At 39.8% G+C, this 23,236-nt stretch overlaps 1 protein-coding gene across 1 annotated transcript in view; it reads left to right on the top strand.

Moving 5' to 3' along the window:
- LOC148032191 (uncharacterized) overlaps window positions 1-20,630 on the top strand; it is a 76,372-nt gene extending 55,742 nt beyond the window's left edge. The window contains exons 6-10 of the mRNA XM_087682823.1: window positions 6,700-6,911; window positions 6,985-7,050; window positions 18,367-18,471; window positions 18,622-18,669; window positions 20,163-20,630. Coding sequence (XP_087538949.1) covers window positions 6,700-6,911; window positions 6,985-7,050; window positions 18,367-18,471; window positions 18,622-18,669; window positions 20,163-20,321 — 590 coding nt within the window. The 3' untranslated portion in view covers window positions 20,322-20,630. The remainder of the gene's footprint in view (window positions 1-6,699; window positions 6,912-6,984; window positions 7,051-18,366; window positions 18,472-18,621; window positions 18,670-20,162) is intronic.
- Window positions 20,631-23,236: the final 2,606 nt, after the last annotated feature.

The raw sequence follows: 23,236 nt of genomic DNA on the forward strand, positions 1-23,236 counted from the left end.
CGTATCAGCTCCAGCTGGTCTGTTGAGCATGAGCACTCTGTTGTAATCAGCCTTTTGAGTAATATAATTAGCCACATTTTACTTGCAAAAAAAAATAAGAAAGTTATATGCAAATCATGTTTCCGAGTATTTGAGAAGTCCTTTGTCACTTCTTTTATGAAACTCAGCATGCAAATACTTATGATTACATATATCCCCTCCTCATGTAGAAGATGGGCTCTCACTTTAACAGCCCCACTAGTGTGAGCATAAGACAAAGTTTGCATTTCCAAGGGCGAGCCCCTCGACCTCTCAATGGCACCCCTCATCTATCTCATCCCACCATGTCCAAGTAGTGCTTTGACTTTGTCTAATTGTTGACAAAGTACATGCTAAGAATCACGAAGATCTCATAGATATCAATGCTGCCATCTATATAAAAGTGACAAATAATTAGTAAAGTTCAATGAAATTGCAGCCAAAATTTCAACATCCATGCATTTGCTAAAAATGCCCAAATTTTGGTGCTATTTCAGCCTGCATCCCTTTTGCTGAAAATGCCCCAAATTTGGGGCATTCAAAGCATGCATTCCTTGGCTGAAAATGCCCCAAATTTGGGTCATTTCAACCTGCGTTCCCTTGCTGATTTCAGCTCCCAAATTTGGGGCAATGACTGATTCAAAATGCCCCAAATTTTGGGGAGATTGCAGTCTGAATCATAGATGCTTTGCATTGGGGCAATTAAGGAATTCGGTCATATCGAGAATCAATATTAGAATCATAAACCCCACTATGTAACTAATAGAATTATTTAAGTAGTGGACACAACACACCTCACTGGAAATTTATCAAATAATCTTTCTAAGATCTGCACAGGCTATACCTATAATACTGGCACAAAGCTATGGGTGTATGTGGATATTGAGGGGGGTTGAATCCTACACCCTAGAGATATAACTTGAATATATAGTTCTCCCATGGCACTCTAGATGACAAAGATATAGTTCTCAATCTACATGTTTGGCTCTCCAATAGCAGTCCCTCATTGTCTATCCTCACCTAATAGACTTGAGCCTTGTCTATTCCATGATCATTTGCATTGGATCCATAGTGGATGCGTGTTTTGTGGAATGTACTTGCGTCTCTTATGTGATCTTCTAGTGTGCGATTCAAAAAGTTGTCCCAATCAAGCTTGGTTTTGGTGGACATATAGTAAGTATTACATGAAGTGTCTTTGCTATTAAGTTGCAAAAGGTTGATAAAGTGGGGAAAATGATCCCTTGGTATTCAAGAGATCATATATAAGCTGTGATTAAACCAGGAATTTTGTTGCAAACCATGTTGTTTGAGCATACTATAATAATGAGTGTCTCAACCACTAAAGGGGCTGCACCCATTACTAATGCATTGGAGTACTACTATTGAAGCCAACCTTTCTTCTTGGAAAAGGCAATAATTCCCCGATTAATTAAGCACTTAACTACAGCAATCAGCAAATGAATGTAACTTGAAATGCACAAATTACCTTGATAATCTCGGGCAATGAACACCCTGTTGGCCCCAAAACATGTGCCCCTTCTGGTATTTTTTTTAACTTGATTGCTAATGGAATGAGTACAAGCTGAGATTCATAGTCACCTTTGCTGTTCCAAAAAGCCTCTTTCCTGTAGCTACAATCTGCAATCAATTTGGGCCAATTACCCCTTGATTTTTCACCCAAGACTTGCACAAATGGAACCAACCACCAACTGGCCCAATACTATCCTAGATTACAAGGAATGGGCTAGCATCTAAATTTCCTAACAATTACACAAATTTTAAGTGTTGAATTCAATGTACGATGCCTTTACCAATTGGCATGGGTCCCGAGGTGGCTATCAAACCCTAATTTTTGCATAAATTTAGGGTTTACAGGAGAGATCTCATATCTCTGTTGTTTACCAAATTTGGTTGAGAAATGTTCAGATCTCTTGAAAATGGGCTAGAGAAGGTGAGAGAAAGCCACGATGAGAGAAATTTGATTTTTTTCGGGAGAAACCCCTAAATTTTGCTTACTGCTTACTCTAACTTGCATTTAATGCAATCACCTACTACTAGGCATCTCCAAAATGCTATGACCTAATCAACATGCTATTGCCAACCCCTAGAAGGTAACTCCTTGCTGTCTCCTGTCTGTTGAGGCTCTCCGATAGCTGTCTCCTATAGCAAATTGTTGTTTCCTAATTAGAAAATGGACCAGCAACTCTCTCTCCCCCTCTCCCAAGTTGTAAACTAATTGAATGGCTGAGACCCATCAGCCTCGAAAAACGTTTTCTCAATTTACATGGGCATCTTTGCCAACTGGCAGCCTTCTAAACCCATTTTTCAACATTATCCAACCATTTAATTAATTTTTAAAATTAAATAATCATAAAAATTAATTTCGACCCTTCTAACCTTACCCAAAATTAAATGTGCCTATCCATAATTAAATTGGCTAGGCCATTTGCAACCTGGAGTGGTCTCCAACCTTTGTTGACCCTTAGATCAGCATTAATTCATTAATTAATTAATGCTAGTCCCTAGTATCACCACAGACACTTATTGGGCAAATAACTATCCTAGAGTCAAAATTGACACCAATTGACCCTCAAAGCCGAGTTAGTATTACTTATCACAACTTTTGCCTTTGACACCTACTACATTCTCGGGGTCCTTGGCCTAGTACTATGAAATAACTACCATGTGCATCACATGTGCTAAACAACCTTGCACATTTGATTAATAACTTAATCAAATGTTATCAGCAAAATTAAAGCATCTCAAAATTTCACTTCCTCGTGACAAACTTTCCCCTTGAAATCCCTGCAATCATTCTCAATTGCATTACATTGTGCCAAAGGAAAAGCATATTGCATTGGAATTTCCATAAGGCATCACAGTCACAACATTGGCCATCGTTGTCCAACCGTGCCACATGCCCCAAACCTTACTAATAATTTCCATCCAAGATAAATACGATATAAATCTAAAATACAGTCAATAACTATTGTTAGAAACTCATTAGATGCATCCATAACTCATGTTTTTGAATTATTCTGACTTCACAACCATAGTAAAGCATATTCTCAATATAAACCATGGCTGAAAGTGTCAATGGCATTTACTAACATGTTGTTGTCCATGGAACCGGCTGTAAACCATTGAAAATTAAGCATAAAGTAGTCATAAACTGATCACTTGTTGATTTGAGAACTAATCACAAACTGTTGCAAATGTGACTCCAAACCGATCACAAACTCATTGCAAAAATTGACTAGCAATCAATGCAAAAATTGATACAAAACTAATCTCAAAAGTAACCATAAATGGTTCTCAAACAAAAAACTGAGTTAAAACTTATCAAAATTTTGATCTTAAAATTGAGGCAAAATTCATGCCAAATTGATCATAAGTTAATACAAAAGTATAGTTTTACGGGTGCTCGGATGAAACTCATACTCATCTGCATACATCTCACAATGACTAGTGCACTGAGTAGTGACCCCATGATAGACATACTATCAGCAATGTACCTTGGATGTACACTGAATACATTCGAGATCCACTACATACAAGAGTTATTTGCAACTGGAGTACCTCCCCCTTGAGCATCAGGCAATGCTTTGAACCCCTGCTCTACTAAACTTGACTAAGCCCAAACCAAAGTCGGCTCTAATTGAAAGGCATCTTAGTAAAGCTACAACAATTGAGGGTGGTCTATCAAGTCATCCTCTTCCATTCACTTTGCATCTATTGGTGGAACAATACTAAAGCTTTACCAAGTAGCATATGGAAGCTTTACCTCTAACTTTACTTGTCTCAAAACCTCCACTAGATTATAGGCATTTCTTCCCCTTGAGCTTTGCAATGCTTTATACTTTCACATTGTTGCTTTCAACTTAACTAATATGCAACATTACATCCAGTTGACCAACCCCTCATGTGTACCTAACATGCTAGGAGCACCAGATGCATTAGGAAACATTCTTTTTTGCATACTTTGAACCATTGCAATGTGACTATGAATGGGAATTTGTATACTACCGGTGATACAAATATACATTTTTCCATACATTGCATGCATTACTAGCAACATTTTTTCTCATGACCAACACTATACGAAGCATTTGCATGACCAGCATTAATAGCATGAGTCCCAAACACAATGGGCTGCATATATGGATTGCCAAACTTGCCGCCTTGTGCCCCAACATCATGCCAACATTGTTATACATGGGGTTATGCATATTACTGGCCATACTCGGATACCATGTATTGGTTGTTGCATACCATAAGGAATTGTGTTATACATCTCCATATGCAGTCGCTAACCCACCATAGCATGGAAACTAGTGCCACCACCAAAGTAACCTGCTGCTCCAAAATTGCATGTATGCCTTGCTATTCAAAAAGCATTTGGCACTTCCAAGTTGGCCTTCCATATGCATCAATTGCCCAACTGCCATCATTTGCTTATACTCACTATCCACATTTGGAACATCATGCTATTATATTGGCTCTTCCTTCGGTGCATCTTGCTTTCTCGAAGCTCTCGAAGATGATTTTCTCTTCTTGCCTTTGCTACCCTCCTTTAAGGGTTCAAAAGCACATAAACTAAGGGTTATTTGCCAATCGCATAAACATTTAAGCTACTGTCCTCTGTTGATCTTTACATTAGTCATCAAATTCCTCGTCCTCTTGCTAGTCATCAGCATTAAGAGAACTAGAAGGATCCACCTCTTGTCCAATTCCCTTATTCTTAACTTGCTATCCATGATGCGTGCCTTGTCCAACATCAGGCATTGCATTTTCTCCAACATTTTGTGAATTTTCAGATTGAGAGACATCATCCCTGCTTGATCCCATCTCACTATCTGAAGACATTCTCGCTATAATAGTCAGCTGAATACAATTTCAGCACTAAAGCAAAACTTTTGACCTTCAAACAGGTCCCTCAGCCCACCGAATCAAGGGATTGAGTGATATCTCGCGAATGGAACCATGAAACCAACCTTCCTTCTTGGAAAGGGCGGTAATTCCCCAATTAAGCACTTAACTACAGCAATTAGCAAATGAATATAACTTGAAATGCACAAATTACCTTAATAATCTTGGACATTTGATATCTTATTGGCCCCAAAATTGGCGCTCCTTCTAGTATTTCTTTAACTTGATTACTAATGGAATTAGTACAAGCTGAGATTCACTGTCTCCTTTGCTATTCCAAAAAGCCTCTTTGTTGTAGCAACAATTAGCAATCAATTCGGGCCACCTACCCCTTGATTTTTCACCTAGAACTTGCACAAATGGAACCACCAACTAGCCCAATGCTGCCCCAAATTATAATGAATGGACTAGCATCTAAATTCCTTGACAATTATACAAATTTTAGGTGTTGAATTTAGTATACCAATGCCTTTACTAATTGGCACGGTTCCTTAGATGGCTGTCAAACCCTAATTTCTACTTTTTTTTGTGTTTACAAAAAAGATCTCTTTGCTATCCACCAAATTTAGTTGAGATTTGGTTGAAATAGCTAAGAAATTTTGAGATCTCCTGGGAATGAGTTGGAGAAGGTGAGAGAAAGCCAAGATGAGAAAGAAAGATGATTTTCTTCGCGAGAAAACCCTAAATTTTGCCTATTGCTTACTCCAGCTTGCATTTAATGCAATCGAGTACCTACTGCCAAGCACCTCCAAAATGTTGCCACTTGATCAGCAATGTTATTATCAGCCCTTGGAAGGTGACTCCCTGTTGTCCCTTGCCTATTGAGGCTCCTAGATGATTGTCTTCTACGGCAAATTGTTGTTCTCTAATTAGAAAATGGACCAACAACTCTCTCTCTCTCTCTCTCTCTCTCTCCCCCTCCGCAAGCTATAAATTGATTGAATGGATGAGACCCAATCCCCAAAAACGTTTTCTCAATTTGCATGGGCATCTTTGCCAAGTGACAACCTTCTAAACCCATTTTTCAATATTATTCAACCATTTAATTAATTTTCAAAGTTAAATAATCTTAAAAATTAATTTTAATCTTTTTGACCTTGCCCAAAATTAAATGTGCCTATCCATAATTAAATCGGCTAGGCCATTTGTAACCTAGAGTGGTCTCCAACCTCTGTTGACCTTGTAACTGGCATTAATTAATTAATTAAAGCTAGTCCCTAGTGTCACCACCAAGAGCCTGTTACCATGAAATAACTGCCATGTGCATTACATGTGCTAAACAACCTTGCACATTTGATTAATAACTTAATCAAATGGCATCAGCAAGATTAAAGTATCTCAAATTTTCACGTCCTCATGACAGCTACCTTGCTCTATCAATTACAGGTAGTGATAAAACTATTGCTTCTCTAGAATAGCCAGCTCTGCAATACTTGGGTTGTGGTTAGCTAGTAGGGTAATGATTATGTTATTGGTGAGGGAGGTCGCATTGATGTTGATAGTGGGGCCCGTAAATTTGTGTATCAGTTAGCCTGATTAATGGCCCCAAAACTGTTTGATCTTTGAGAATGTGCTGATGTGGATGTGCCTGTACGGGCAGTAGTAGCAATTCAGGGGATAGGTGTTGGGCAGGTGTGAGGCAACCAGGGAGAGTACATGTTGGATAGACTACTAGCAAAAACGGGGAGAGAAAAGGGGAGGTAGAAAAGGGAGTGAACTAGTGGGAGGGAGATTGTAACACGGTTTTTCCAGATAATTTCAGGGTCACCAAAAAGCAGGCGCTGCTACATGAAAACAGAAATGTGCAGGTGGTGCAGCTTTCCACTACTGACATGTCTTTGGATATTCTTCTCATAAGTGGACTGCCGAAGAGCCTAAGGTATCTACAGTTGACACAATGTAATTTGAATGATCTTCGAACCAAAGTGCTTGCCCAAACATTGAGCTCCTTACAAGACATTGAGGTAAGGCCCATCAATTTGGCTTTTTTCCCCCTATTAATTTATCATAATGCATGCTTTTCAAACTCTCTTGCAGATACTAGACTTGAGTGATAATAAGATCACATCTGAAGGTGCCATACATATTTTTCTATGGATGGAGGTAGTATCTTTTTGCTTCACTATTTTTAGCAGTTCACTAGACTACTAAACAGTTCGATAGCTGCTGATAAATGTTTTGGCTCTTACACTCTTCTTCTGTTTATTACATCATGTTCTTGAGCACCTCTCATTTGACTTCAAATTTTACTTCAACCAAGAGCTTGTCTGCTGAAATGCTTCAAACCTGCTACAGCACTTCATTGTCTTACTAAATTTGCAGAAGGTGTAGGAGGGGGAAGCAGCTTTCATGACACTTTGATATTCCAACCAAGGGTTCATCATGTGTGGGTGTGCACACATGTGCACATACGCTAGTTCCTTTTAGTGCAACCAGTGTTTTGAATGATATCAATGTATAGATAGGGCTATGATCAGTTTGGATACACCCGAAGTCAAAAATAAAAATAAATTTTTTAAAAACAGAGTACTTATCCTGATCAATGTCATGGATTTTGAATGATATCAATTTATAGATAGGATTATGATCAGTTTGAATACGCCCAAAATCAAAAGGAAATTTTGGAAAAGCAGAGTACTTTATCCTGATCAATGTCGTGGAATGTATAGCAGTCATAAAAAGGACTGCTGCAGAAAGTCTGAGCATCCATAGCAGTGTGATCAAAGACCATAATATTGTGATTTGTGAGATTTCCAAATGGTCCAAAGTGTCCAAAACCTCCTCAAGCAAAGAACTCAGTCTACCATACTCTCAGCAGGAGATGGGAGAGGCTGCAGGAAGGCTCTGTGAGGATGAGGAGGAGAGATGCCTTTTTGCGGACCTGAGACTCAAGCGCCTTTTCTCCCAAAGCCCATCAAATGGTCTAGCATTGTAGCCCACTAGATTGGTTGTTCATACTCTTGTATTTATGATGTACTTAGCTACTCTCTTCAAGGTTCTTTGTACTTGTGTATCTGAGAGGGGAAGAGAAGCAGCGCATCTCTGAGAGATGGCAAACCTGGCGGCCCTTCCAGCCCTTTTAAAAGGAGCAGGTTCAACTGTGGACATTGTAGCGTCAAAACTGACCCTGTTTGACCAGACAAAATCAAACTCATGAGTCATGTGTTCCCGATTTCAAGGACGATACTAGAAAAGAAAAAAGATTCAATGTAAGAGTTTACATTTCCTTATGCCCTTCAAATCTCTCGCCACCATGTTTGAGGCTTGTCCAAAGTTGCAAATGCCATAGTGCATTTGCATGATTCTTTATCCTTTATTTTCCACAATTTCCAAGGAGCTAGAGTCTGAAAGGTGGGAAATTTAAGGAGTCAGATGAGCTGACCTGAACCCCTGCCAAGCTTGCTGAGCTGCTGTCACCATCTTTTAATGCCCAATTTTCTTTTTCCCCTATCTAGCCTGTGCGTCACTTACTCCAGCTAGCTGCTCTGCCCTGGCATGCTTGCTCCCTTTTTGCACATGCAGCCTCCTGCCTATTCACCTAGCCTTTGACCAAGAAGAGTGGGTGAGACTCGCAAGACAACAAAAGGTCCTCCAGTTTTACCAAGATATTCTAGTGCACCCCTTGCATTCTGTTGGGTGATGCTTTCCTGCTTATCCACCTTACTCAGCATCAAGCTTACCACTAGGGACAAAGTGGTGGCCCTAAAGGTCTCAATCTTTGGCTTGTCAGCTAGGGTTACTTAAGTCATATCCATTGAAAAGGGGTACTTCAGGATTTGGTTCAGCTAGTCCAGGTAGTCGAAGGCGGCAGTTGCTACTAGCCCGCTTGACATTTTGATTTTTTTTCATCAATGAAAGTTGGATGGCTGTTATGGAATATCAATATGATATTATTGTTGGATGCATCATTGGTTAGACGTACTTGTTCCGGCTCTCATAGTGTCTATTTCTAGTTTGTGTGATGAGGATAAGCATGTGTCTTTTGAAAAGACTCAAAATTCAGAAAATTGGATTGTTGCTATGTAATCTAAGTATAATGCTATTGAAAGGGATGCAGGAGACGCGGGACAGAAGAGCACACACAATGTAGGTGCTGTCAACAATGTTATGACAGCCTTATTGCACTTTCATATATATATGAATAAAGAATATGGGCGGTCATTGTACACGGGCAAGCCCAAGGGCCTTTTACCCCAGGGATGCAAGAGACGCGGGAGAGAAGAGCACACACAATGTAGGTGCTGTCAACAATGTTATGACAGCCTTATTGCACTTTTATATATATATGAATAAAGAATATGGGTGGTCACTGTACACGGGCAGGGCCAAGGGCCTTTTACCCCAACAACCTCCCACTAAAAGGCCAATGGGCCAGGGAGTGAAAAAACAAAACAAAATAAAAGAGACAAGGTGAGGAATCATGACATCTCACCCAACGCCCAATCAGAAAGCGAGTTGTGCAATAAGTGTCGGGAATCTCCAAGTCCAAGACATCCAGGAGGCAAGTGATCCCGCAGCTCCATACAATGGAGCAATCTAGCACAACTCATGAGTGCAAGGCTGTACATCATCATCGTCAGAGTAGTGCATAGCATCAGCGTAGCGTATACAAGACAGCATAGAGTATTTAAACTCTCCAGAGTCAATCACTGAAAGAGGGCCAGCATCCGACGGGGTCTCAAGACAGTATGCAGCCTCAACAAAGCGGAAGACTGACATATGGCTGTAGAATCAGCCATAAAGCGCACTGAACGCGCATCAAGAGGCCTGAGAGGTGTCTATATCTCATAAAAGAGAGCATGACGGCTGCATAGAACCTGCTAGGCATCCAAATCCCAAAACCTGTAAGCCGTAAAGTCACCATCTCCATAACCAAGGAGAAGACATCTGCGTGACATAGGCTCATGTGGCATACTGACAGTGGCCTGGCAACCAAATATCCTCAAGTGATCATAGGAGGATCTCATACCACTCTATATCTCATGCAGTGAATACCGTCCAAAGTCAAGCACGGCGTCCTGTTAACCAAGTAGACTGCGGTCATAAGGGCCTCAGCCCAAAAGCCATAAGATAATCCAACTATGGTAAGCATAGCAGCAACCTTCGCCTGTATGGTCAAGCACATGCCATGAGCAATCCCATAATACCGGGGGCATAAGAAATCAATCCCATACTATTGACAAGAGATCCGTAAGCTAGGAGAGATAGCATGACTCTCATAATCCATCTGCAAGCATCTAGGTCTGCTACCAGTAGAATCCATAAACCTGTCAAGCATAGTAATAGCATCCTCAATCCATACCAAAGAGTAAGCCCAAACACGGTGGGTAGCATGATCCATAAAGGTCACAAAATGCGACGCTCCACCAAGTGACTGGGAAGGCATAGATCCATATACTGCAACATGGACTAGATCTAGAGGAGCATGCCTCACACGATCGCCATAAGTCAAAGAGGCTTTGCACAAACCATGAGTACAATGAGGGCAAGTAGCATGAGCAAGAGCAGGCAATAAGCCCATATCACATAAAGCATCCATGTCAGTGTGTCGTACATGGCCTAGGCGACAATGCCATAACAATGCATGTGGTATCTGCGTAACTGCAACCATAGAATCTCCCACATGAGAGACATGCACTACATAATCACTGCCATATCTAGCACCTCTGGCCAATACCAAGCAACCACGACGGATTTTCCATGAAGTATCCCCAAGAGAGACATAATATCTTACACCATGCAATTAACTGACAGAGATCAGGCTCTTACTGAGCGTAGGTATATGCAAGACATCGCGGAGCATAAGAGAAGACCCATTTGGCAAAGCCAAGTGTATATCCCGTGTATCAATAACATGACAATCTTGCTCAAGGCCCAAAGAAATACATCCGTCAACCTCCTTGTAAGAAGAGAACCAAGCTCTATGCAGAGTAACATGACAAGATGCCATACTGTCTAAAATCCATTCAAAGGTATATAGGCCATATCACTGAGCAAGTAATCTGCAGGGTAACACGATGCCAGGAGTCTAGGCTTAGCTGCATCATCATGGGTAACTACATGTACCATACCACTATCAACAGTGGTATCACCTACTGTATCACTGACTCTGCTCTCATGTCTAGTGTGGCGCAATCTTTTCTACTCTCTAATCCACCTGAAGCATTTACGCTTCACATGCCCTGTCTTTCCACAATGAAAGCAAACAAAACCTGTAAAACCTGTAGAAGAGAACAACTGCTTTGTAATAGCATGAATAGGGCTATCCAATACATCCAAGGAGCTCAAAGAATCAAAGGAACTCTCATCAAAGAGAACAGACTCATCAAGAGGACTGTTTGCATGACTAGAAGAGCTGGAAGTCATCATAGCATACTGCAAAGGGAACTCATCCAAACCAAAAGGAGAGAACACAAAGGCATCAACCACAGATGCAAAAGCTCCCACATGGACAAGCCTAGCAGACAAAAGCATGACATATCCAACCACTGTAGCTCACAGCCATAAAAGCATAAGCATGCCTCAGAGCCATAAATGCATAAGCATCCCCTTAGCATAGGAGTATACATAACTTTGCAGTGTCTCATACCATGTACTGACATACATGTCCAGCCAAGAACGGCAGGTGGCAAATAAACCTACAAGAATCAAGCTTCAATAAAATCCCAAATATCTGTGTAAAAGTATCCAGGTAAGAGACTCTGTAAAATACATAGCAGCAAACCATGTACATACATGGGTGGCCTTAAAGATCAACTGCTCCTTGACATACACGGGTAATAGCAGCCCAAATAGCATAGATGTCATACAACAGAGAAGCAGGACGGCCATAACTATAAATCCCAAGCACTATCCAAGTCCACTGATCAGTAAGTATCCCGCATATCAAATGCAAACGAGCAATCACAGCTTAATAGGCAACTGTCAAAACAAGGGAGCGGTTCACTGCTCAATACCTGTAAGTGGATCCAAGTAATAGCCAAGATCCATAATCAGAGCATCAAATCCCATATAATATCCAAGGTCGTAATGGAAAAAGCCAAGTCATAACGGAAAAAGCCAAGTCAATGTTCAACTGCTCAAGGGAATACTCAAATAAATGTCGAGACAAGCTCAAACAACTGCCATCCATAGCCAAAGCATAAAGCATTCACCAAGACATCATAACTCGTATTGGGTAGCCTAGGCATAAACCATGTCATAGATGAAATTCCAGCTGCAAAGAAGTGACAATCAAACCCAAATCGAGCTCTAATCTCAGCTCAAAAGCATTTTGGAGCATAAACAAGACATGTGGCATAGTCCAAATACATCATGGCATCATACCGAGTAGCCGGGAGCACCCCGTGACCAATAGGCATAACCCAACTGTAGCATAAATAGCTTCAACCCTAAAGTTTCCAGCAGCATATAACCTCTGTAAACTGAGTAAATCAGTGCTCAATCCAAGCTCAAATCCATAGGCAAACCATAGGCATACATTCCCGTATGTATAGGCACCAACTGGGCATAATCGGGCATCAAATGCCAAGACCTGTAAGCATAAAATTGAAGTAACAAGTGGCTGCCCTGTTTTGGACAGATTTGGGACTGTTTAAAACAGTCAATGGTTGAGCTAAATCAGCTCCAAATGCGTCTCACATAAGAGGCATAACATCCACAAGTGATCCGGTATCAATAGACATCAGTAGAAGCATCACATAAGCCATAGGCATACAAATACATGATGTCTCAGACCTGAAATTTGTTGCAGAATATTCTATCATCAGAATTTGGCAAATCCGACATCACCATCGCGTCTGGAGCGTGCCAAAACCCCAACTCAGACTCTTACCTTGCCTGAATTAGGTTCCAATGCTCGAGATATGACAGAAAGAGTGATTTTTGAGCCATTTTTGTAAACAGACGCAAATAAAACGTAAGCATGCTGCTGTACTTGAGAGGCCAAATCAAGGTTAGTAGGGGATAAGCAAGAGCCCAATGAAGGCCTACAATAGGCCTACACAAGCCTAGGACAAGTCCAAGCAAGAGGTGAAGAGAACAAGCTTCAATGATGGAAGCTATGGCTGCCTCTTTATGAAACCCTGTTGTTCATGTCAAAGAATGGCTGAGAACTGAGTGAGAAGCAAGCTCTCATACCTCGTGTAGATGCCGGGGAAGGCCGGGAAGCGCTCGCGAAGGACCTGCTCTGATACCAGTTGAAAGGGATGTAGGAGACGCGGAAGAGAAGAGCACACACAATGTAGGTGCTGTCAACAATGTTATGACAGCCTTATTGCACTTTCATATATATATGAATAAAGAATATGGATGGTCATTGTACATGGGCAGGCCCAAGGGCCTTTTATCCCAACAGCTATTGTTAAAATGGCACTTGGTTTTTATGTGATTTTCCTCGTGGTAAAAAGGCCATTGGTGTACCAAGTGGGTTTACAAGTTAAAGCACAAGTCAGATGATAGTGTTGATGGCTACAAAGCCAGACTTGTGGAAAAGGGTTACGCATTAAAAAATGGAATTGATTTTAATGAGAGCTTTGCTTCCACTTGTCATATGACGATTATTTGAATTATTTGTACATTATTAACTAACAATGATTAGAATGCACATCAGTTGGACATAAAAACTGTAATTTTGAATGGTGATTTGCATAATTGTATGCTTTTTAGTCTCGTGGTTTTGTGTAAAAGGGGCAAGAAAAAAAAAATATGGAAGAAGGCTTTGTATGGTCTAAAACAAGTACCTCACGCTTGGTATGAGAAGATACATGCATACTTGACTAAATGTGGTTTTCAGAATAGTCCAACTGAAAGCAACGTATGTATCAAACATGAGGGTGAAAAGCCTTTGATCATTGTGGTTTATGTTGATGACATGCTACTCACTAATCCTAATGAGATACATATTACTGAGTTTAAGGTTGAGTCAAATTCAGCTTTTGACATGTTGGATTTGGGCCTCTTGCGTCATTATTTGTGTTCAACTTAAGCAATGTGATGGAGGTATTGCTTTGTGTCAAACAAAGTATGTTGAGATATTATTACAAAGAATTAGTCTTGAAGATTGCAAGCCTATTGCTATTCCTATGGAGATAGATTTGAAGTTGAGTCTTCATAATGCTACAAGCTTCTTCGATGTCTTTCTCTATCAACAAGCTATTGAATGCTTGATTTATATATGCATTACAAGGCCTAATATTTAGTTCTCAAAGATGAGCCGCGGTTGCACAGAGCTTAGCATTCCATGCATGTACTAAGCACATGGAGGTGCATTATCATTATGCTAGGGAGAGACTCTCTGCAAGAGAGATCAACTTGGTGTATGTGCCAACACATGACAACCTTGCAGATCTATTCGCAAAGGTCTTGTGAGAAGTTTGAAGCTCTTTGCAAAGCTTTGGGTTCACTCCCCTTTGTGAGGATTGATCTAGTCCATTGGGCATGGCACTTCCCTATACATGAGTTCCAGCTCTTGTTCATGGAGGGTCAGCTACTAGAAGTCTGCAAATGTAGCCAGCATTGATGACATGATAGCTGTACAAAACCTGCAGGCTGCAAAATGCAATCGTGCTGCTGATGTGGAACAAAAGGGCAATGCAGAAAATAGGTAAATGCAACAATGATGACTGCATGGACAGTAGGGCAGCAGGCCAACAGGCTGTACGGCAACTGCAGCAGGTATAGATGCAGTAAACGCAAGCTGTTTCAGCCTCAAACAACAGTTGCTAGCCGGTAGGGATGATGGACAGGCTGAGAAATGTCCGGTACAGCAGCAGAAGGCTAATCAGTAGGTGCCAAAAGGTAGATAGCAGTGGGCAGCAGCTCTAGCTGAGATATCCTTTGTGAAGCGAGGGGTGGACAGCAAAGATATGGCACCTGCAAATTGTGAAAACAAGATTGAGGCTAAGTGGTGGGCAGCGTGTCTATTTATAGATGGTTGGGGACCTCCCAAATTAGGGTTTGGCTTATGGGACACAAACACTTTGTAGGATCACATTTCTTTTCATAAATGTTTTGGTAATTTGATTAATTAAGGTTGTTTTTGGGATGTTTTAAGTGGCTAATTAGCATGTAATACATTTTTAGCTCAACAACATGAAAGAGAGATATTTACTTCTTTTGAAGAAAAAAGCCTAACTAAATTATTTGATTCATGATGGTGGGACCACAGCTGCCATGTTGGGGATAGATTCATAACTTTTTGTTATGTTCAGTAGAGCAAACACTGAATATGGGAGTGAGGCAATTGATAAAGACCTTTTAGGCAAAATTGGCAATTCAAAAGGATTGTAATTTGATGCCTGAGACAAGTGCAACCTTATTGTTAAGTTTAGTCACAAGATTCCTCATGACATATTTGCAAGCTTCAAGGATTATAGTGAGTTTTTGGTATAATTGGTGTAAATGCAATTCAATGCATTGGTGAGTCATCGAAAAATTGGACTTGTGGGCTTTGAAAGTGCCCATTAAGGGAGAATATTGGCATTAAAAGAAGGTATGTTTAAAGGAAGTAGGTACTAGGAAACCAAGGATCTGAGAGTAGAGTGTATCCACATTGAGGTGAGTCTCTTCGAAATCACATTCTTTAAATCTGTCCAAGGCAAGGGATGGGAGTTTTTACAAAAATTTGATGGATTGTTAGGAGCTTTATCTATACCTGCAATGAGAAAATCATTCAGCAACTTTATGATTCATGCCTTTTGCAAGCATTGTTTGGATCATAGAATCTTGTATGATATTAAGATTAGTAGTACCCACATGAGAGTAGTCTCTGCAGTAGAAAGTCCTATTATATAATTGGCAGAAATCTCCGAGCAAGAGTAGCTTCCTCAAATATGTGTGGTGAAAGAGATAAGCCAATAAGATCGAAATTTTCTTGAAAACGTGTTTTTGGAGAGACCCCTTCAAGAAGAGCATTGTACGAAGTGATGCGGATGATAGTACGCTTGGGTTTGGCCTTACAAAGGATGAAATGGCCATACCATTGTAGTGTAGGAACATGCACAACTAATCAAAAAGCAATTTTTTAACATCTGAGTTGCAATCCTCAATTAGCACCTTTCCTTTTCAAATTTCAAGTAGTGCAAGAAAGGGAAAACGACCTAGATCCAAAAAATTTAGGTCTGTAGTGTCCTTGGGACGTCTACTCCCTCTAACCAAGGTTTGAGATGATCTTTGAGCTTGAACAAGATTGGAATTTTTTTTAGTCTTAGGGGGATTGAAACAGCATTCAATCAGCTTGTCTCTATTGCCTTTTAAAAGACCAAATAGATTGGCTTTGTCCTTGAAAAGCAGCAAGTTCTTGGTAAATGAAAGGACCATTTCCCTGTAATAGGAGAAGACTAGTACTACTTCATGCACCTTCTTGGAGATCCATTTGAAGGTAAGTATCATTGATCTGCGTAGAGTTTTTCCCGAAAAGATGGTGTCAACATTGTGCATGACATACCAAAGAGCATAGTCAAACCACAAAATGGTGTTGTTTTTGCAGTCTAGCCCTGTGGCCAGCAAGGTCACAACAGCATTTAATAAAGGGCTTGAGGTAATTAAATACCCCGTAAGTAAACTTTTCTTCAAGTTTATTGTGGGTGAGTTTGGTGGATTTTTGTAGAAACACAAACACCAAAGGGAGAAGCACATCGTAATAGGCCCATTAAGGATGGTAGTTATGGTAAGAGAAGAAAAGCCATCATGGGCAAGCGTTGAGAAATCTTTTTCTACAATAGGGATGTCATCTAGCCACATTTCCATAGGGATGGAGGCATCAAGGGTGAAAACGCCATAGGCCCGTGGGTGGTGGTTGTAGACCTGTAAATAGATTTCCAGCAATCTTGGTGGAATGCAGTCATCAAGATAAGAGACATGTTCATGTTTTTAAATCCATATTGGAGTTTCCCAAGTTGCATTCAGAAATTCAGTTTCCTCCTCCATGAAATCATTAGGGGCAAGGGCTTTGCAATATCCATGAGTAGTAGGAGGTGTAGCAATGTCCAAGGATTTCTTGGGTTTTGAATTCTCATCCTAGAAAGGGATATTCAAGCAAGAGAATATGTTTCTAATAGTAGATTTTGGAGATTCAAACTACTAAATCAAGTCTCTTTCATCTTAAGTAATTCACAATTGCCATAGTCTTTCCAGCTTTGTCATAGCTAACTTCATATCAGTAATAGCAATATAATACACCTTCATCCAACGTGAAGTGTCAAGTTGGAGTCAAAATTCTCAAAGTCAGGGTTTCAGTAAATAGCTGCCATGTCCAAAAAGAGTTTGATGAAATTCAAGAGAGCTGATACAGCTCAATATGCCTTGCATGAAAATGGAATGTGTTGGAAGCAAGGGGTGTGTTTTTTAGGGGGGGCTTTGTGTGTGCATCTTTTTCTCATGGATGGATTTGGGAACATGCCAATACTTTGTGGCATATTGTCAAATCATTGATCTAGTGGAAGAAAAATATTTAGCAGATATGGAAAAACCAGCTCTCTCTCATATGGATATGTTTGGCACATTTCTAGCCACACGAGGCATGGCCATTGACAAGTTCAATTTGTTGGTGTTATAGGGCCCCTCAGGAAACTGCTCCTTGTGTTTTCATGTACTAGCTGATCATCTATCACAAATCCCTCAAGGTGAAGAAGAGGAGTAAGATGATCTGAACCTCCCTGATGCTTCTCTTTTTTGTTCGAGATTGTAACCCCATGGTATGCAAATATTACCAACCTCTTGGCTACACAAAAATATCCCCTTGGCATCTCCAGCAATGAAAAGTTAGAATTTCAAAAGCAGCTGCAAGGGAAGGAGAATGCCTTGCAGGAGAAAGCAGAGGAGCTCACTAAACAAAGAGGAACTACTAAGGGAAGAATTCCAAAAACAGCTGCAAGAGAAGGTAAGCTCCTTAGAAGGACGGGTCGAGAAATTCAACAAAAAGGACATGGCCTTAAAGGAGGAGCTTCAGAAGCAATTGCAAGAGAAATAGGTTATCCTAAAAAATCTGGCCACAAAGATTCAAGAAAGTAAGATGGCATTGAAGGAAAAGTTGGTAGAAATAGACACTATATGGAAAATTTCGCAATCAATACTGTCTTTAGAGATCATTTCATTGACACTTATACCTTTTCCCAGAGATCAGTACAGCAGTCCTTGTTTGACTTTTTCAATGTGTTATGTTCAAACTGAATACAACACCTCTTATACATAGACATGATATAGTCTATTCACATGGTTTCACCAAAGAAAATGTGTGTATCCATATCCATATAGATACTTCAACCTTGTTACATGTGGTTGTCTATTTATTCTCTTCCAACATTTCTGGCCTTAAACTATGAATTTACTGTTTACGATCCCGAACTTCACCTTATAGCTTGCCTGATGACCAAAGGTGGTTGATGGACTGATAAATGTTTATTTGCCTTCTGTTTTCAGGAAAATGCTAGTCTGCTGGAGTTGGCTCTTTCAAATAATAAAATAACCGATTCATGCGCACATACATTGAGCAGAGCTATCAACAGACATACAAGTATACAGAAGGTGCAGCCTTTTCTCTGGAATAAGATGGAAATGAACATGGGGATTAATAAAACATGCATTGAATTGGTGGTAAACTAAGTCCAGTAGAAGCAGTAGAATTTTGATTGCATGTCTGCTTATTTCTCAGACTATTCTTTATGCTCTGTGCAGTTATCTTTGAAGGGAAACTACTCCTATGGTGAATCGCATATACAGGAGGTATGTTCAATAGTCAGTAAACTACCCTTCTCATGGAATTATTATAACAGTGATGCATAGCATGGAGCAGGAAATGAAACACTAGGCCACCTGGTAGGACATTGGAAGTGCTACGGGTGTGGCAACAACACCGTCCACCAACCAGCTCATGCCCGCACCATACTTGTAGGTGTTGTCCAGCCAGCTGCCATTGAGGCTCAGCTGAATGGGGTGCACAGAGAGGGGCAGTATTTCCTTTTCCTGTTGGGAGTGAGGCTCAGCAGAGAATGGGATGTCAGGAGGTGGCAGTCTTCCTTATTCCAGTAGATGGCTGAGGGCTTGAGTCTTTAGGTTCCTGTACTCTGATGGTAGTGCCTAAGTTAATCATAGTGGATGGGTTTCTGCTCTTGAGCTTAAACTGCAGCAGCAAATTCACAAGTTTGCTCATTTGCAGTTGCTTTTCAATCTCCGGTTACAGCAAGTGTATGACCAATGGGCCCAAGTGGAAGCGTAGTAGCTAGTTAAGTGCAGTCCTAATTGGTATTTTGCCCCTCAGTTGAGTTTGTTTGTTGTCGTATCTAGCAAGTTCCATATCAGATCCGTCTATACCATGGGAGGGTCAACCTTTGGCTCAGAGGCATCTATTATGCTGTCAGGCGCCCATTGTACTGAAGATCAATGTTGGGCACAACTATAGGAAACTATGGTTCAGGGTGTTCCAAGTCTGTAGAGCAGTTGTTTGTGTTGATTACTTTTTTTTCAGAGAAAAGAAACTTATATTAAAGGCCCCACAGTTATAATCATCACTATGGTAGAAAAGATACAAAGTGCATAAATATGTTGATATCAAAACATAGGGAATGGACATCTACTAGGCTGGCTGTTCTTAAGAGGGAATAGCTAGTGCAAGGACTATAGAAATTAACAGTCTGAGGGTCTAGAGTGCCAGCCCTAGATGGAAGAAGGTGCTTGTATTCCAAGGCTGCCATCTCCTCCTTGGTATCATGCTTTTAGATCTTCATGTAATCTCTTCCATTTGTCTTTGAGAGCAGATGATCTGTGTCTACTCATGGTGACTTGGAGGTCAAGTATGTTGCTTTTCACTATAACTTCACTGCATCTTGCAGTCATATATACCATTGCAATGGTGTTTAAAATGAGCTCCCATTTGTGACAGTGACCTGCAGTCTTACTCGGTTTTCTGTGCTTTCTATATGGGGGGTTTTTTCACTCCGTATACAGCTCTCATGATTCCAGGAAAAGCTGTAGTGTCTAGCCAAATTATTCTTTTTTTTTGCTTTAAGATTTCACAGCTTTTATTAAACAGCTCTGATGCTGCAAAGGGTAGTCCTGTTGTCCAGCCACATCACATCATTTGAGCATCAAGAAACAAAGTGTGTGCAGCTTTCCTGCTCATTGTTTGAAGGCTTTTCTGCATGCAAGAGCTTGAGGATGTGCTAGTATTATTAAGTTGAAGCCTTTTTTACTTTTTCCCCCCTCCCATGGCACTTCAGGTTGTATCCTCAGCAATAGAAAGAGGTCTCAGCTTACAAGCAACAGAAAAAGCAATGAAGTTCACTTTGGACCTGCGTTCAACGGACATTTCACATGCTATGCAAGCAAGACTACAAAGGCAGAATAGCTTGCATTCTTGTGTGAACTTACTAATGTGATCAATGCAGTGTTTCTGGAGTCTGGACTTTAGACTAAAAATTTGCCACCTCCAGATTTGTCAGTGTTGCTTGTAAGGGCATGTTATAGTAATGGTCTTGATGGGAAAATTACCCCCGCTTAACTGGCTATATATGTGTTCTTTTCCTTATCTCATAAACCATCAACATTAGTGCAAGAGATGAAAACCAGTATAGGGCAATGCTGCAGTGCACAATCTGCACCCTTGTTTTCACTTTTATGCACTCAAATGTATTGCAAACTTGGGAATGTAATTTGCATCTATTCTAAATTCCATGTTAGAAATTTTAGAAATGTATGGATTAAATTTAGCACTGTCAATGTTGATAAATCAAGTCATTAATGATTGCAATAGACTGCAGAATTGAACGGCAAGATTGATTTCTTCTGATCACTCATTTATGGCAATTACAATTTCCAATAATGTCCAATAACTTATCCTAAGACTGTTGACCCTTTAACTCTAGCAAAAGCAAAGCATCCTAAAAAGCTAGCATGAAGTACAAGTACTGCCACAAATAAAACATCCAAAATAATCAAATGTGCATCCATGAAGTGATTAATTGTGAATGAAGAAAATGTGATCTCCCCTTAATAATAATCAACTTGTTTTCTTCAACCCTTATCATGTATCTAAAGAACTTGAACTCCGATTTGTCAAGTGGTTTAGTAAGAATGTCAAACACCTATGCATTGGTTGACTACAATACACATGCTTAGTATCCTTTGAATGGCCAAGCATGAATTGTTAAAATTTTAGCAAGTTGGATTTAACTTTAATTATTGCACATAAATTGAGTTTTTTCCTTATAGATCGAAATGCCATTGGAGATGTTGGACCAAATGCAAGAGAAATACACCCATTGCAATTGGTTTTCAAATTTTGATTATGAATATATGTCTCCCAATTTGCATCACATTCAATGTCCTAGTTGAATGTGCCTTTAGATGTTTAAGAACATGCTTTACTACCTTCATTGTGAATGCTAGATCTTGATGCCTCTCAAAGGATCTTGGTTGAGACAATTCACTACATATGTTGTATTTGACCTTTTCCTTCACATTACAAAAGTGTATGGCCTTAATGTTTTGATTTTCATGATGTGTATCATTTCTCCACCACCTCCCTCACCCTAATTGAGTTTCCTTGACTTTAGAAATTAAATAGTTTCCCAACTTGCATAAACAACAACAATTGCTTCTTATAGGTTTTTTTTTTGGGAATTGCCATGTTTTGAGACATGACTAGAGTATACTTCCTATTTGACACATGGGCATGCATGTGGCATTACTTTTTAGTTGGTGTGCTTAGGATGCAAATTAGCTCGATATGCAACAAAGCATATATAGAAAACAAGGGATGATGTTTTGGAGGGACCTATGGCATGTAATGTATGGGCCCTAAAAAATTCTACCTAAGAATGGGCATGAGCTTAGTGGAAAATGAGCTTTTGAAATCTCATCCTTATGATAATTTTGACACCTAAGGCTAAGAAAAAAGATTACAAAAAGTGTTTTCAAGTAGTGAAGTTTGATACTTTTAGTGGGGTCAAGGATATGCCAAAAGCAATTTAATTTAGTAGTTTGATACAACATGCATTGGTCAAATTTTTTCTAAAGCTTTCAAGATTCATAAGACAACATGTTTTCTAAAGGGAATGCTTTATAATAGTGGCCTCTTTTGTTTCATTGGAGAATATTTCCTTTTATTGGTGCACTTGAGTTTTTCAATTTATATGGTTCACACCTAGTTTTTAGGTTGGTGTCATGACAACTTGGCATGGTTAAAGTACAAAGGATTGTGCAAACATGAAAGAGTAAGATATGAAGTTTTGGGATACTTTGCTTTCAATGACAACCTACCTTAGTATCATTCTCAAAGTAGGTGGAGAAATACTATTGTGGGTTGCTTGTGGATTTGAGAGACTATCCTACTAAGACCAAAGTGAGTATGTCTCAAGTAATATAGATTGCTAAGAAAGGTTATGCCCTTCTCCTAGGTCAAACATCAAGTCAAATATAATAGTATTTTTGGCATTTTGGCACTAGATCTTAAGAGTGGCCAATGGGTAGATTTGAAGATGTGAAAATCTTGGGGAAAGGGTAGAGATTAGACAACTATATTATTCTCTTTAACTCATCTTAAGGAAAACTTCATGTCCCTTAATTGAGCATGCAAAAGCTAGGAACCCCATCCAAAAGAGATGGACCCTAAGCATGTGGCTAGCTAAGTAGAGTTGGTTGCTCTTAAGTATTGAAAAGCTTGGACTATATTTGTAGAGTTAGATGGATTCTAAGGAGTCTTTTATCATGATTTTGAAGTCTATATGTTTGTTGGGTATACCATGCAATCATTATATTGACTATGGTATATACAATCGAAAGATAATCTTAACTTGGGAAAAAAAGCATACTCTTGATCTAAATCGTCAAGAGAAGCCCATCCCTTTTTTATTAATATTTCTATTTCATCTTTAAGGAAGCTTTCTCTTGAAGTGTCTTCTATATATATTATTCACCGCCCAATAGATCTCAAACTACTATACCATGTTGGTGCATCCTCAATAGGAGGAAATCATAAGCCAAGTATTTGGGATTTTAGAGGAAAGGTTGATTTATCTTAGTTTGTCACTTATTGTTCACTTATGTGCGTATTTTCACACATTGTAAGCAATGACTATCTTCAATGTAGAGTCCATGCAAACTATGTTCATCTTACTCATTGTTAACTCATAGTCTATGATTGCTTGATCAATAGTCTTTTGTTAGAGCTCTCCATATGCTACATGTGATCTATGAACAAGTGATACTTTAGATGAATTGTCCACTTACACTGAGTGTATTGACGTGGGACATGTAGATTAAGATATGATAATCAATCTCCAATATATTAGTC

Source organism: Lygodium microphyllum, chromosome 8 (genome assembly GCF_053477565.2).
Source record: "Lygodium microphyllum isolate KBCC chromosome 8, Lygodium_microphyllum_v1.1.10, whole genome shotgun sequence".
Lineage (NCBI taxonomy): Eukaryota > Viridiplantae > Streptophyta > Polypodiopsida > Schizaeales > Lygodiaceae > Lygodium > Lygodium microphyllum.